This window comes from Sphaeramia orbicularis, chromosome 18 (genome assembly GCF_902148855.1).
Source record: "Sphaeramia orbicularis chromosome 18, fSphaOr1.1, whole genome shotgun sequence".
In the NCBI taxonomy this organism is placed as follows: Eukaryota; Metazoa; Chordata; class Actinopteri; order Kurtiformes; family Apogonidae; genus Sphaeramia; species Sphaeramia orbicularis.
Genome location: NC_043974.1, coordinates 41,129,760 through 41,146,549, shown reverse-complemented (window position 1 = coordinate 41,146,549; position 16,790 = coordinate 41,129,760). Strand labels below are relative to the sequence as shown.

The 16,790-nt window shown below is 34.8% G+C and overlaps 1 protein-coding gene across 1 annotated transcript in view; it reads left to right on the top strand.

Moving 5' to 3' along the window:
- Positions 1–16,790, top strand: part of tesk1b (testis associated actin remodelling kinase 1b) — a 56,380-nt gene that overhangs the window by 31,096 nt on the left and 8,494 nt on the right. The window contains exons 4-7 of the mRNA XM_030162664.1: positions 2,799–2,847; positions 4,817–4,963; positions 8,587–8,669; positions 14,835–14,925. Coding sequence (XP_030018524.1) covers positions 2,799–2,847; positions 4,817–4,963; positions 8,587–8,669; positions 14,835–14,925 — 370 coding nt within the window. The remainder of the gene's footprint in view (positions 1–2,798; positions 2,848–4,816; positions 4,964–8,586; positions 8,670–14,834; positions 14,926–16,790) is intronic.

Sequence of the window (16,790 nt, the reverse complement as noted above, 5' to 3'; positions counted from 1 at the left end):
TCTTACACCCCTACCCATAAGTGGTAAAAAAAAAAAAAAAAATCCAAGAAGTAAAAAATACAAGAAAAACACATATAAAATGAAAGGAACATGTATTTTAGAACATTAGACCACCATAAGTGTTGGTCCAGACCCCTGTCCACATCCACATTGTCCCTTTGAACATCATTCCTTACATTAGTACCATTACTTCATGGTACCAAACAAAGCAGGTCCACTCACTGTTCATGCAGAGGTGGACCTTACAGACCCTGTAGACCACATTGGACCTGACACTGGAACTGTTGCTGTCACTGTCTTTTAATGCCTGCGGAAATGACCAAAAATAGTCACTTGCCCGTTAAAGGGTTAATTCCAGTGTCTCCGTTAAAGTAGAGGAACTGTCTGCATAAGATTGACCTTTGGGGCTATGGAAGGTTTTATCCATCCTTCTGTCCACCAGAAGGATCAGCCATCTGTACATGTTTTTATATATGACCATACTTGGCCTCCTGCCTTCGACATTTGTACAGTAAATGTGAAGAGGAATTCTGATATTTATTCTCTCTTTATAAATGATCATGTGTTGCGTTCTGTCCCATACGCCCGTACAGAACTGGGTTTGTCATATTTACTGCTTTTGTTTACTCTGTGCAGCTGATCCCATGCATAAAGTGCAATGACTGGAAACAGTTAATTTCTTTGAGCGTTTTTAAATCTAATCTGAGAGTTCTTGAGGCTGACTCCATAATTTGCATTTGTTTTTTTTTAATCTGCTTGTAAATAAGATAAGATATGACTTTATCGATCCCAGTGTGGGGGAATTTCAGTTAACAGCAACAACATTGCTGTTTTTTTTTTTTTTTTTTTAGATATTTATGCCGTCAGGGTTTTCTTTTATATTTCAGTTTTTATACTCTCTTATATTCATTAATTATACTTTTTATGGCACCTAGGATGATTGCACTTTTCAATTTCGTTCTACTTGTGCAATGACAATAAAGACATTGTATTCAATTCTAACATACGCCAAGTAAGTGCAGTAGGGATGCAATGATATGAAAATTTCATATCACGGTTATCATTATTATCACGGTATTGTTGAAATGTGCTCAAAATGTTCAAAAAGTACATATACGCAACCTGAAATACTATAACCAAGGTCTATTTTGAAAAACAACAACAAAAAAACAAATAAAATAATGGACACAATGTACTTTCTGTTGGCAGAAACATTCAAATATTAACATGTAAACATCAAACATACAAATGTGCATTAAAGATGGCACCTTATAGCCATTGTTTGACCATTTTCCATATCAAGTTTGTGTTGAAAGTGCTGTAATCAAACAAGGTTATCATGATAATTAGAATTTAAATGGTAAAACTAACCGTCAGGAATTTTATCGCGGTTTATCGTTATACCGGTAATCGTTACATCCCTAAAGTGCAGAAAAAAAGACAGGTAGAAAAAAACAAACGAGTGAAAAATGAAAATGTATAAAGAGGAAAGAAAGAAATTTATGTTGTATTTGCTGCTGCCCATCTTGGCCAGGATTTCTTTGCAAAAGAGGTTCTTAATCTCAATGGGATTTTTTTCCCCCTGGTTAAATAAAGGTTGGAAAAAAAATAATTAAAAAAAAAACAACAACAACAAACTGGGTACTTAACTAACTTGTTATCCACAGAGTAACTACTTTAGTAACTTCTTTTCAACTGTATGACATACTAAGTTGTGCAAGTGAAAAAAATATTTAGATGAACGTCTAGTTCAGTGGATTTCTGCAAAAATATGTTTGACCAATGAAATCCTTAGTTTCAAATGTTAATAGTTCTTATCTTCAGTCCTACATCAGTGTGTTTACCATCAAGTCCTAAACAGACCTACTCCATTCCTTACACCATCCACTGTCGTTCTGAAATAACTGAGTGCAGGACACAGCAATAGAGCCTTTGCAAAATCATGTCAGGAGAAAAGCTGTTTTGGTCAAATGTGTGCATGAGGAATGGTGCCACGGAACAAAAGAAAACCTCACATATAGGGATGTAACGATTTGAAAATTTCATATCACGGTTATTGTGACCAAAATTATCACGGTTATTATTATTATCGCGAGATTGTTGAAATTGTGCTCAAAATGTTCAAAAAGTACTTATACACACACTGAAATAATTTAACCAAGTTGTATTTTGAAAAATAACGAAAGAAAGAAAATTAAATAATAGTCACAATGTACTTTCTGTTGGCAGAAACGTTACAATATTAACATGTTAACAATCAAATATACAAATGTGCATTAAAGACGTCACCTTATGGACACTGTTTGACCATTTTCCATATCAAGTTTGAGTTGTTTGAGTTTCTTTTTCAGAGATAGATGGATAGATGGATGAATAGCACCTGGAGTGCTGCTGCTTCTCCAGGAAATGTGCAGTACCATTAGTTTTCAAAGTGCGGTAATCAAACACGGTTATCATGATAATTAGAATTTAAACGGTAATACTAACTGTTGGGTATTTTACTGCGGTTAATCATCATACCGGTAATCGTTACATCCCTACTCACATACAGTCGGTCCATTTGGCCAACAACACATACAGCACATATTGGCCAAACTTGTCATTTTCAGTGTGTTTTTACAGCTCAGAGGTTTTTGTTGTTTAACATTTTAAGGGGCACTGGTATGAAAGGGTTTTCTTTTCTTTGCTCTGGTTTCTTTAATTCCAAAAGTTTTCCCTTAAATGTCTAGTGTATGAGTAGATTCCACCTTAAACATTAGTTTGGGGGTTTAAATGCTGTTCTTCTGTTCTTTCTTCAGGTTTATCGGAGTGTGTGTCCATGAGGGGCAGCTCCATGCGCTCACAGAGGTAAGATACTCATTAATGTCAGTAAATGACTTGGAAAAAGCAATCCAACTTGTACCAGATGGAGCCTTTTACCCACTAGATACAGGGTCCAGCAGGGTCTTAAAAAGCCCTAAAGGGGTCATATTTGTCTAAACCCACTTTTGTTAGTCTTTGGTTCATTTCTTTGTGTATTTGGACCTGAATAGTTCATAAAGTTTGAATTTGAACCCTCCAGCTGCTGCAAAACTATCTTTATATTCATTTTGGCAAAAATCGAGTGGATTTTTACAACCTGTTTTAATTCCTTCTTAATTTGTTACGTTTTATAACTAGTTACATCACGACATTTGCACATATAAGGTCAAGACTTCTGACGAACACTTCTCAGAGTACGACATTGTTTGTCAGCAGCAGCAGCTGTAGTAAAAACTGAAAATATGTCCAAACTTCGAGCCGATTACCTAAAATGTTCAGTTGTTGGTTGAATGGGACAGAGTAGCACAGCCAACAACCTGAAGGGGGCGGAGTGTGAAGTGGCTCATTTGCATTTAAAGGGCCAGCGCTCAAAACGACCTTTCTGGTGTCATTACTCAGAAATAGGGTTGAAGATGAACCTGTGGAGTTGAATTAATGAAGAATTCAGACCCAAGCAGAGCATTTACAGTTCATGTAGACCACAGGGACATGTTTGAAAATGCATAATTCCATTTAAAACCAAGCCAAATATCACTCCTTTAAGAGTCTTGAATTTACAAATTTGCCTTTAATACTTCAACCTCCTGAGACCCAGGAAATGTCAGCAAAGTACAAGCTTGTTTTGTTTTTATTAAATAAGTGCCTGTATTGGAAACATCATGATGCAACAGTTTTCTCAGATGCAGTTTTTAAAATTTTTATGGAATGTCCTTTGTGGTGGACAGTTTTCTTTTCTTTTTTTTTTTTTTTTGTATAAAGTTGTGAAACTCTTGTCCACAAATGTGGACAGAAAACCCATAGCTGGGTCTTAGGAGGTTTAAAAAAAAAAGGTCTTATAGTGGGTCTTAAGTTATATTGGCTCTATTGTGTTTAAATGCGTCTGGGAAATGTCCAAATGGCAAAGAAAGGAATGTTAGTCGACTCAGTTCAACCCGTTCCAGCCCGACAATTTATATTGAAATTAGGAACCAGTGATCACTAACTTTGCAGCCCCTGGTGGGAAATGATCACAGAACATTCAGCCCAACACACGTGTAGCCATTAGTCGCGCACGTCGCCCAAGAAAGCTGACTTAAGGAACTTTAAGGGACAGGTCACAAGCAAAAATATGGGTATGAGGAGGTGGAAATTTAATAATGCCTGATTATGAAGATCATTCTTGACCTGGTTGACATGAGTAGAAGGGAACAGCTGTGAAATGGACATTAAGTCATGTTCTTTTTTTTTTTTTTTTTTTTTATTAACTTTTTTTATTGGAAGTAATTTCACAAGTATGACAGTGCAATGTGACAAAAAAGACTCTCATTCTTTCATTTTTCTTTTTGTCCCTCCCACAATCCCACCCTACCCAAAAGAAGACAGTCTTTAATGTAAATCCAATATTGACAAGCAGTCAGTACAGAATGGATACAACAATTGTCTAATTAACAAAAAAGTAGCTAAAACAAAACCAAACAAACTGACAAAAAACAAACAACAAAGAAACAAGAGAGAAAAAAAAAAATTCTGTTCCAAGTAGTCTTAAAAAGTCTTAAATTTAACTTGTAGAAACCTGTAGGAACCCTGTAGATACTAAGCAAATATAAGACGTATGTTCACCATTGTAATATTTTATTGCAATATTTCTTCCTTTCATGAATTGTTGCTTCGTGGCCATTGTATTCAATATGTATAAACTAGGAAACATGATGAGCATGTATTTATTTTCTTGATAAGTCGACTTTTTTCATTGCAACATGTTTTGGTTCATAACTGCGGATTTGCATGAGACTGACTAACGCTGAATCTTGTCCAGTACATAAACGGCGGTAACCTGGAGCAGCTGCTGGGCAGTGACGTGTACCTGTCGTGGAGCGTGCGGCTCAGGCTGGCTCTGGATATCGCCCGGGGACTGCAGTACCTGCACAGCAAGGGCATCTTCCACAGGGACCTCACCTCCAAGGTGACAACACACAGGAGCCCATGTGCATACGTTCGCCCACGTTAAGGGCACACGCACGACTGAAAAACAGTCACAGCATGTTCCACAATAACAGGACGAGGAGGGAAAACAGACGGGGGTAGGGCCAAAGGGTTTGATGGTAGAAGAGGAATGGAAGTAGAATGGACAACGGGCTTCGACTGACCATATAGTTTTATAATTTATATACATGGAAGTCTGTTACATGTAGTTTGTTTCTCCCAACATTGAAAATCAAGAGTGTTTACTGTCATTACATGTACGCATAATGACATTTAGGCAGGAAGTTCTCAGCCAAGAAGGTGCAAACTTAAATACGCAGATAACATGCTATAAGAATATGTACACGTATACAAAAGGACATATAAAACAGTATGTATAGTATATGAATACAGTAACTGTGCAGGAATTCAGCCTATTATGAGTGAATATTACTGAAATAGGAAAATTTTGGATGGCTCCGCAGTTTAAATATATTCGAAAACATCTGGATTTTGGTGTGTCACAATTTAAATACTCAGATTATACTGTAAATAAATATAAAACACACTATAAGAGTATGTACAGTTGTAAAAACGGTGTGTACAGTATATGACTAGCAGAATTACTGAAATGTTATTACTATTACTGAAATAGAAATGTTTGGGATGGTTCTGCAGTTTAAATGTATTAGAAAACATCTGGATTATGGGGTGTCACAATTTAAATACTCAGATTATACTGTGTATAAATATAAAACACTATAAGAGTATGTACAGTTGTAAAAACAGTATATGAATTGCAGATAAATACAGTAACTGCACAAGAATTCATCTTATTATAAGTGAATATTACTGAAATAGGAACGTTTGGGATGGCTCTGCAGTTTAAATATATTAGAAAACATCTGGACTGTGGAGTGTCACAATTTAAATACTCAAATTATATATAAATATAAAACACACTACAAGAATATGTATTAAAAGAAAAGTAAAACGATATGTGGGTGCTTGAAACTGGTCCCTAAAAACAGGACATGGGGCTAAAAATTCAAACCAGATGTAGACCAATGTTATGAAGCAAATTTTGAAGCATTTTGGGTCTATTTTAAAAATAAACACTTACTGAGATAAAAGAGAAACTACTTTTCAGATAAAACAAATTTTTCTATTATTTTACATTATATTTAATACAAAAATCTGTATGTAACACGTAAAAAGGACACAAAAATTACGTGTGACAATTTTTTTAAATATCTTTTTATTCTCTGAGATGTACATTTTGGGAATTAAACTAATTATGCAAGGGAGAATGTGTCACAAAAATGACCGCTTTTGTAATATCATTTGCGATTTATATGTGTTTAAATGGGCAGGTTCCACGTGTAACGCCAGTGGACACAATGGGTTACAAACAAAACCTGGAATGAGATTGAGATTCATGAAAAACCTGCATGTCTAGATTAGAAAAAACACTAGGATCATCAAATTTAACACAGTGCCTTTATTTATAGTGGTATATAAGACCATTTACAGACATGTTTTCAGATCTAATGCACTGACACCTAGGTAGTTTTTACTGTCTTAATTTTGGTCCTATTTTTGGCTCCAATATTTTATTAAAAACTCATTAATTTTGGGATGGCTCAGAGCAAGAGTATCATTTTTTCTGCATTTATCTGAGGTCATCATTAGGTACATGCTGGGGGGGAAATGCATCTACATTTGTCTTTTATTATTGGGTCTAAAAAGCTGGAAAAGTGCCAGGTACCAAAATAAACCCAGTTTCATAGAAGCACCCATATACCGTACAGTATATGAATAGCAGATAAATACAGTAACTGCACAGGATTTCAGCCTATTATGGGTCATCTGGCTCTACAGATTAAACAATCCAGATGTTCTCTAATATATTTAGTGTGACAACATGAAGTAACAGATGTTCTTTTAATGCCCTCCCTACATCCACACAGAATTACATACATGTATCTGGGTTTTTTTAACAGTACCAGGCTGTTTTTTGTTTTGGAACTTTAAATGTCCATATTAGGGATGTAACTATTACTGGTATAACGATAAACCGCGGTAAAATTGCCGACGGTTAGTATTACTGTTTAAATTCTAATTATCATGATAACCGTGTTTGATTACCGCACTTTTAGGGGAAAAACCGCCTATGTGAAGATCTGCTTTTATGTCAAATATTTGAGTATAGTTTTAATTTATTACCTTTTTGATTTTCTATACCTAATATTTGGAACCAATATTCACTTTTAAAGTCTTTGAAAAGGTTCGTTAAGCATCTTTGTGTTATTTATGCAATGAATTACATAAATTTTTCAAATCGCATTTTATATTCTTTTTGTGATTTCTGTCCTTTAATGTTTTTATAGTAGGATAAAGTGGAAAAAATAATAGGCAGATGATATAGATGAAGTTGTGCTGAAAAAAAAAAGATATCAAACATGGGTGTAGTAAACATTTGTTTATATAGTATATAGAGATGTAACGATTACCGGTATAATGATAAACCGCGGTAAAATTGCAGACGGTTAGTATTACCGTTTAAATTCTAATTATCATGATAACCATGTTTGATTACCGCAATTTTCTGGAGAAAATGCTTATGTAAAGATCTGCTTTTATGTCAAATATTTGAGCCTAGTTTTAATTTATTACAATTTTATTTTTCTATACCTAATATTTAGAACCAATATTCACTTTTATAGTCTTTGAAAAGGTTCGTTAAGCATCTGTGTGTTATTTATGCGATAAATTATATACATTTTTCAAATTGGATTTTATATATTTTGTGGTTTTTGTTTTGTTTTTTTTTGTCCTTTTGTGCTGATATAGTAGGTTAAAGTGAAAAAAGTAATAGGCAGATGATATAGAAAAAAAGATACCAAACATGGGTATAGTAAACATTTGTTTATATAGTGTATATAAAGGCAAAATCAAAAGTACTGAAAAATGGACAAAATAGGCTCAGACCACTAAGGGTTAATATTTGAATGTTTCTCCAACAGAAGGTACATTGTGCCAATTATTTTACTTGTTGTTTGTTTTTTTTTCCCAAAATAACACTTGGTTAAATTATTTCAGTGTGTATATTAATACTTTTTGAACATTTTGAGCATAATTTCAACAATACCGCGATCATAATGATAACCATGATAATTTTGGTCACAATAACCATGTGATATGAAATTTTCATATCGTTACATCCCTAATAGTATATAAAGGCAAAATCAAAAGTACTGAAAAACAGACAAAATAGGCTCAGACCACTAAGGGTTAATATTTGAATGTTTTTGCCAACAGAAGGTACATTGTGCCTATTATTTTATTTGTTTTTTTATTTTTTAAATACAACTTGGTTAAATTATTTCAGTGTGTGTATTAGTACTTTTTGAACATTTTGAGCACAATTTCAACAATACCGCGATAATAATGATAACCGTGATAATTTTGGTCACAATAACCATGTGATATGAAATTTTCATATTGTTACATCCGTAGTCCATAGAAGTGGAAGTAGACCCTATAACTGCTCCATGTGTTTATATGTGTGTGTGTGTGTGTGTGTGTGTGTGTGTGTGTGTGTGTGTGTGTTACTGTGTGCAGAACTGCTTGGTTCGCTGGGAGGGCAACGTGTGCTCGGCCATCGTGGGAGACTTTGGTCTAGCAGAGAAAATCCCAGATTACAGGTCAGTCTATATAATAGTCCATTCATCAAACCTTCTATCAACACACTCTGATTAGATAAGTCATGCTCCATAAATGACATTCCTGAGCTTCACTTCCTCATATTTATCTCCGCTGCCATATCTGTATGTGCTAATGTCTCCTGCAGTTTTATTCTTGGAGACACTTAAATGAGACACAATCACACCACAGTGGTTTTTTTTTCCAAAGTATGCAGACACATGCTTTAAATGTTGTGGTTTGACCCCCTCCTCAGCCCCTCACCCCCTCCCTCTCTTTCTGTGGAACTATTATTAATATGAAGCCTCATTTCAGTAAAGGGGGAGATGAGAACACAGCAGCTTGACTCACAAAGACAGTGTCAATATTTAAACTGACCTGTTCCTCATAGTTTTGAGTCCCATGTTTTCTGTTCTAGCTGACATTTTAACTGAGTTGTCATTGGCTGCCATCAGTTCATTGCGTACTGTAAATGAATTGGACCTGATAACGGTTGTACATGTGACCTTCAGCTAATTAGCCTCAGGTTAGTTATTATGTTTTCACCAACAGTTGAACTGACACATTGGACTCTTTGATGTTTAATCCCACGTATCTTTGGTTATGATGAACTGGTTTTGGATTGCAGTTATGTCATCTGAGTCCAAAAACATATATATTTGTACGGTGCTGCCCAGGGTGCCTGTGCAGGTCTTGAAAGTCTTTTAAAAAGTCTGAACCGCTCTTTTCCAGACCTTGAAAAGTCTGGAATTTTGTGTGGAAGTCTTAGTAAAGCATGGAACCACTGCAAAAATCTAAATCTTACCAAGTGTATTTTTGTCATTTCTAGTCAAAATATCTCATCACACTTAAAATAAAACATAATCACCTAAAGAGTAATTTTTCAGTGAGATATAAGAACTTATTTTTAGAGAGTAGATCTGGAAAATCTTATTTGAAGAAATTTTACCAAGATCAATTTCACTTGTTCCATTGGCAGATTTTTTTTTTGCTTGATTTTTTTGCTAAATTCAAGCCAAAAAATCTGCCAATGGAACTATTAAAATTGGGTATGCTGGACTTTTACTTGTAGTGGAGTACTTACTGCAGGACTACAATGTAATATTTATATTTTTAATGATGAAAACTGGGTGATAAATTTGACGGCTTTCCATTTTTTCCCCATTAACCCTTTTAAGACTGCCATTATAACAGGCCATGTTTTCTTTGCAATAAAAGTGTCACAAAATGTCTTTTTTTTTGCCAGTGGTTTTGCATCTTTGTTTTCAAGAAGAACTTAACTTATAATATCTGGCCATTAATTATCATTATTCTAAATAATGAATGCTAAAAACACTGTGTTTTAGTAGAAAAGAAAAAAAAAAAAAACGGTAAATGTCCGTAATGAAACTTTTTTGAGATAATAGTTGAAAGTGATAAAGTGATTGATAAAGCACTTTGTGACTCTGTCTGTGAAAAGTGCTCTATAAATAAAATTTACTTTACTTATTTACTTAAAGTTTTTCTGCAAACATGCTTTTTGGTCTCGAACATTGTGTGTTTATATTATGGCTTCATATTTTTTATTTCCAGGTGTTTTTCAGCCTGTGTGGAAGTATTCTTTTCTACTTGTAATGAAGTCCCACATTGCTGCCATAAAGTGTTACATAATGTTGAAAAGCTCAGGATCTCAGCTATCTGATGCCATTTGAATTTTGTGGATTGCACAAACAGTTCAGTAGTTACAGTAATTTGAATGTTGTAAAGTGCAAACTGCAGCACTGGAGAGATTGCAGTTATTAAAGAGTTAAATAGAAATAAGGGGTTTTGAATTTATGAGGTCTTATTTTCTGCAAATATTTGACCTTTCATTTAATTTATCCATCTTTTAATTTCTTTTTGCTAGAGTCAGGCTCTTCTGTGTCAAGGTCCACATTTGTCAACATTTCTGATGTTGGAGATCTTACAAGTAACTAAGTAACCGAGTAACTAACCAGCATTTGCATAGGACCAGTGAATATTGACCACATATATATACGACTGTAATGTAAGAAAAATAATTATGTTCAAAAATGATGCTGCAAAAGGCTTAAAATATTAAATGTAAGTGTCTTGTTGCAGTGGCTGTGTTGTAGTTTTGGTCAAATTCAAGGCCGTGTTTGCTTTTTCTTTCTGTCAAACACCATCGTATCCTGTCGCAGAGCGCTAACAGAATGGCCGATGATGACAACCCTTCTCCAGTGTGTGTTTGTGTTGGAGTGCTACCACTGTGTGCTTGTGGCATGGAAGAAGGGAGGGAGGAAAGGGGGTGGGGGTGGGGGTGGTGTGTCTGGGGGTGGGGTGGGGTGGGGGGTGGTTTAGGGAAAGCACTCCAAATAAGGTCAAACTATTCCAGTCCTTCTCTGTCTGAGCTCTTCATTTCTCCCTCTTCCATCGCTTCCCTCCTTGTATTCTCTGCAATATCATAGCCCACAGTAGCAGATGAAAATAGCACAGAGGAAGTATCTGCCAGCAGGGTGTACGTGTGTGTACGTGTGTGTGTGTGTACACGTGTGCAAAGGCAGGCATGTGTGCAAATCCATCGTCCTTCCTTTTAATTCAGTTAGAAATTGTGCAACGATATCAACATTTAACTGAAAACATGGTGGTTTCTTAGATACAGAGGAAGTACACACACACACACACACACACACACACACACACCGTCATACTTGCAATGGGTCTGATTTCACCCCATATAACCCTCTAAGATTAGGTTCTGTGTTAATGAAATGGAGCGTGATGCCTGCTTGCTTGACTCGTCTGTCTGTTTGTTATCTGTCATCGTACTTTGCATCGCTCAAATTGTGGTTTTCCTGAATTGGTTCATAATTTATCATGCAAGTTAGTGCAATGTTTGCACCACTGTATCTATAAACATCAGTGTGTTTTTATTTTAAGGCATGCACCTTATATCTGTTGCCGCTGGTGTGACCTAAACCATTTAACACACTATTATTTTAAAGAAAACCCTCCAAGGTGTATTTGTACTGTCCACTGAACCTTAATGTGGATGAATTGCACATAAAATTGACTTTTAAAAGTTCATTGTGTGAGATTTTGGGGGAAATAGTAGGATGGATGGATGGATGAAATCGCAGGGACTTTGATCTTTTGACCTTCAAAGTCTTGGATTTCGTCCTTGCATCCAAGGAACTTTTTCCTTCCAAATGTTCTGACATTCTGCCCAGATACACCATTTTAAATCAATAAACCACTTAAAATAAATACAACAATAGTGACTCTAAATCAGGGGCGTCAAAGTGCAAAAATTACACTGAAGATATTAACAGTCAAGGGGGTTGAACTCTGTTTAGTTCAGCAAAATAACCTATAAATAATGGCAACTCTAAATTTTCTTCTTGGTTTAATGTAAAAAAAATATTGTCATGAAATTATTTACTTTGACAAACTATCCTTGAACAATAAAATGTGAATAACTTGAACAAATATGAACAAACTGGAATGTCTAAACAAAATTAAGTGCAATTTTAGCAATATTCTGCCTGTTACTAAATGTTTTGTGCCTTTGTAGATCTGTAACGCACATGTATAAATAAGCTAAAATTGCACTTGTATTTCTTCATAAATTTCTTTTTTTTTTTCCAGGTTATTTGCATCTTTTTTTGAAAGGATAGTTTGTGGATATAAATACTGTCTTTTCATATTTAATATTTTTGCAGTAAAGCAGAAACATTTGGAGTTGTCATTATTTATATGTTCTAGTTTTACTGGTATGAGCCACTTCAGATCAGATTGGACTGAAAGTGGCCCTGTTAAGAAAATGAGTTGGACTCGTTCAGACAGCAGGTCTTAATGCACAATTCGGATTTTTTTGGTGAAATCCGATTTTTGTGTGTGTGTGTGTGTGCTTGTTCATATTGCACATTAAATGTGACTTCTGTCAGTTTTGAGTATGAACTGAATGCGACCCTGAAGTGACCCACATGCACAAAAGAGGTCCTGATGTAATACATGACCACGAAGGCACGCACTGTTTTTACAGTAAATATGGAGGGACGCAGAATTGTGACGTTTGTCGCATTTCAATGACGTAAAGTTCAGATAAATGCGACCTAGCCGTTCAGCCTGAAGTGGCATTGCAAAATATTAGATTTGTATCGGATTTAGGAACACATATCCTCCTGAGACCCAGCAATGCATTTTAGTCCTCTATAGGGGACTACAGTTTTACTCCAAAAAATGCTGTCCATTGCAAAGGACATTCCATTAAAAATAAATAATTGACTTGCAAAGTGAAATTTCAGATGAAGACTGGAAAAAAGCGTGTGCTGATGCCCAATCCAAAAGTATTAATACACGCGTAAAACTAATACAATATAAATGGTTAATGCATACATATGTGACACCGGTGGAACTAAATCGATACAGAGAAAATATACTAGACACATGCACAAAATGTTTGGAGCATAGAGGGACATTGTTTCACTGTATTTGGCAATGTACAAAGATTCAAAAGTTTTGGGAAGAGGTAAGAGCTATAATTGAGAAGATAATTTCAAAACAGATTTCGCTGGACCCTAAGCTTTTTCTGCTGGGCTTATATTCAGAGACACAGAATTATAGTAAAAATGAACGAACCTTTATAGACCTCAGCTTACTGTATGCCAAAAAATGTATTGCACAGTTATGGAAAAGTGTTCACAGACCAAATACAGCTCACTGGATGAGACAAATGCTATCAGACCTTCCATTAGAAAGGATCACCTACATATTGAAGGCTAAACAGCACAGATTTGAGAATATATGGAGACCTTTTATTAATTATGCCAAGAATCTTGATTTAACAGATGTTCAAGTTGACTGATTGCTGTAGGCAGTACAGTTCCTACATTTTTACAAGTTTTACTTTTTTCTGAAGTATGCACTACATTTTGTATTTACTACAATTTAAAATCCACTTAGTATAGATTACCATTCATTAATATAAGAGAAGCAAATTATTGTTGAATCTGTGTTCATTTGTCGGTTTTTTGTTTGTTTTTGTTGCTTTTAGAGCTAAAACAGTTTTCTGGATAGGCTGTTAACTGTCGAATTGATAGTTACTGGGTTTTTTTTTTGTGTGATCAATTGATCAGTTTGAATACTATCCTTCAAAAGATCAGTGCTGGATCTTGGTTGTGAACAGGGGGAGACAACTGAGGGCACCATCTTGGACCTTGGTATACACTGAAAACTTTTCAGTGTTTTCTGACATCTAATGGACGGTTCACCTGATTGGGGATTAAGAAGATAATCAGCAGGATTATTGGACAATATTTGGACTTAGACTGCAGCCGTCTTATTTATTTATTTTTGTATTTGTTGTTTTTGAGTTTAATGAAGCAAACTGACAGCATATATTGATTGTAAATGCCTGATTTTATGCTGTTAAAAAATTAATAAAAATATTGTGAAAAATAAATAAATAAATAATTGAAAAAAATGTGTGTCGAAAAAACGGTTGCATTATGCAGTTTCCAATCAAGACAATTGTTTAATGTAAAAAAAAAAAAAAAGCTAAAACTTTCACTTCCTTGGGTTTCAGGAGGATATGAAAGTGGCTTTGATTGGATTTGAAAAATATCAGATTTGTGCTGTTCAAACTGTCTTTAACAGATCGGATACAGGTCACATATGGGCCGAAAAATCAGATTTGGGCCACATTTACCCCTTTAGTCTGAACGTAGCCTTAGATCCCCCTGCTCTAAATAGTCAAAATGTCCGTCACATTCAAAATTCCGTTTTTATCCTCTGATTTTTTTCTTTGTTCTTTAAAAATAAATAAATAAATTAAATTAAAATAAAATAAAATAAATAAATAAATAAAATATATATATATATATATATATATATATATATATATATATAAAACCTCATCTTCAACTTTCCATACACTGTCACAACATTTAAGAACCAGAAATGGCACATCTTTATTTTTCTGGGTTAAAACACTGGAATGCTTAATAATAAAATGTTTTCATTCACCTCCATTTACTTATAATTCTCATAATTTCATGCTCCTTTCTGTAACTGAAGCAGCATTTCACCAAATAAAAACACTCCAATAAACCGTTAAATCTATGTGAGGTTTAATTCCCTTCCTCTTTTTGTTTTATTTTTGTTCCTTTCCCTCTTTCTCCCTTTAGTGAAGATGAAGACCAGGAGCCCCTGGCCGTGGTGGGCTCCCCCTACTGGATGGCTCCAGAAGTGCTCAGAGGGGAGGTCTATAATGAGAAGGTACTGACAGATAGCTTTCTTCATCAGCTCTGACTGCAGATTACTGGGAGAGTTCAAGATCCACAGTGGGTGTGATATAAGACGCTCAAATAAGCCAAGGAATGAGGCCCTGAAATACAGCAATAAATATCTGATACATGAGTTACAATGTCCATGACAAACACAGCAGAGGAATGTAGTTATGTAATGGTGTTCTTTCTGGGTTTGGAGTGTTTTCTGTGCAGCTCGGTGGAAATGCAGACACCCTGTTAAGGCTGTTGCACCAACTGGAATTCACTTTATACCAGATTGAATGACCTTTTTAAGTCTTAGTTTATTCTACACCAGGGCTCTCCAACTGGTGGAGTGTTATAGATGGATGTTAAAGAAACTGTGTATTAGGATGAAATTTTGTTGCACTGATTCTCAAAAACACAATATAATAAATATCAAATTGCAAATATATAAAAGTGCTCTGTGCATGCAGTTAAAATATGTTTTAAACCACAGGTGTCAAACATGTGGCCCGGGGGCCAAATCCGGCCAGCCAAAGGGTCCAGTCCGGCCCGTAGGATGAATTTGTGAAATGCAAAAATTACACTGAAGATATTAACGAGCAATAGTGTAAAAATCATTTAATTCAGGTTCCACACACAGAATAATTACATCTCAGTTGGGTCAGACCAGTAAAATATTATCATAATAACCTATAAATAATGAAAATTGCAGATTTTTATCTTTGTTTTAGTGTAAAAAAAAAAGTACAATTACATGACAATGTTCGTATCAACAAACTATCCTCTTACAAAAAATGTGAATAACCTGAACAAATATGAACAACCCGAAATGCCTTAAGAGAAGTAAATGCAGTTTTACTAATATTCTGCCTGTTATTAAATGTTTTGTATATTTGTAATTATAATGCAAACTGAGGCAGATTATTGTTAAAATTGCACTTAAGACATTTAAAGTTGTTCATGTTATTCAGATTTTTAAGGAAATGTTGTAGATGTAAACATTATCATTATGTAATTTTACTTTTCTCACTGCTGTTATTTTACTGGTCTGGCCCACTTGAGATCATATTGGGCTGAAAATGGCCCCTGAACTAAAATGAGTTTGACACCCCTGTTTTAAACCATTAAGACCAGTATCATTTTTTGGTAGTGGCTCCCACATGAATTTTGCTTTTTCTTTTTTTTTTTCAACCGTTCTCAAATGATTTATCACCATTTATTAAAATATTATCCTCTGTATTTTGCATTTTTAAGTGAAAATCATGGATTTTTCTATATTTAATTCACTGATTACATAGATGTTCATAAAAGCTCACATTAAAGTTGAGTTATTCTATGAGAAACAGAAAACTGAAGAAAAAGACTTTTTCATAAAAAATATTGATCTAACTCCATGGGTTTTACGGGTGAATCAATGTTGTAGAAGATGACGGTGTTTCCATGGTAACTACGGTGCCTCTGAACGTCCAAATGGGTCATATCTGATGACCACGAAAAGACAAGAAACTGCATTTTACACCAATTATTGACATGTATTGATAAGATTAATGGATCAACAGGTATTAAACAGTTTAGATCAGTAGATGTTTTCATTTTTTGTAACGGCTCCCAAATGAATTTTTGTCTTTTTTTTTTTTTTTTTACCTTTCTCAAGTGATTTATCGCCATTTATTATAATATTATATACTATCTCCGTAGTTACCGTGGAAACACTGTCATCTTTGACAACATTGATTCACCAGTAAAACCCATGGAGTTGGATCAATGACAGTGGATGGAGACACTGGGTTTATGTTCAGTTAATGATTGATTTTACCGAAAAAGTCACTATTTCTTCAGTTTTTTTCTATATTGATATCATAACCTTTG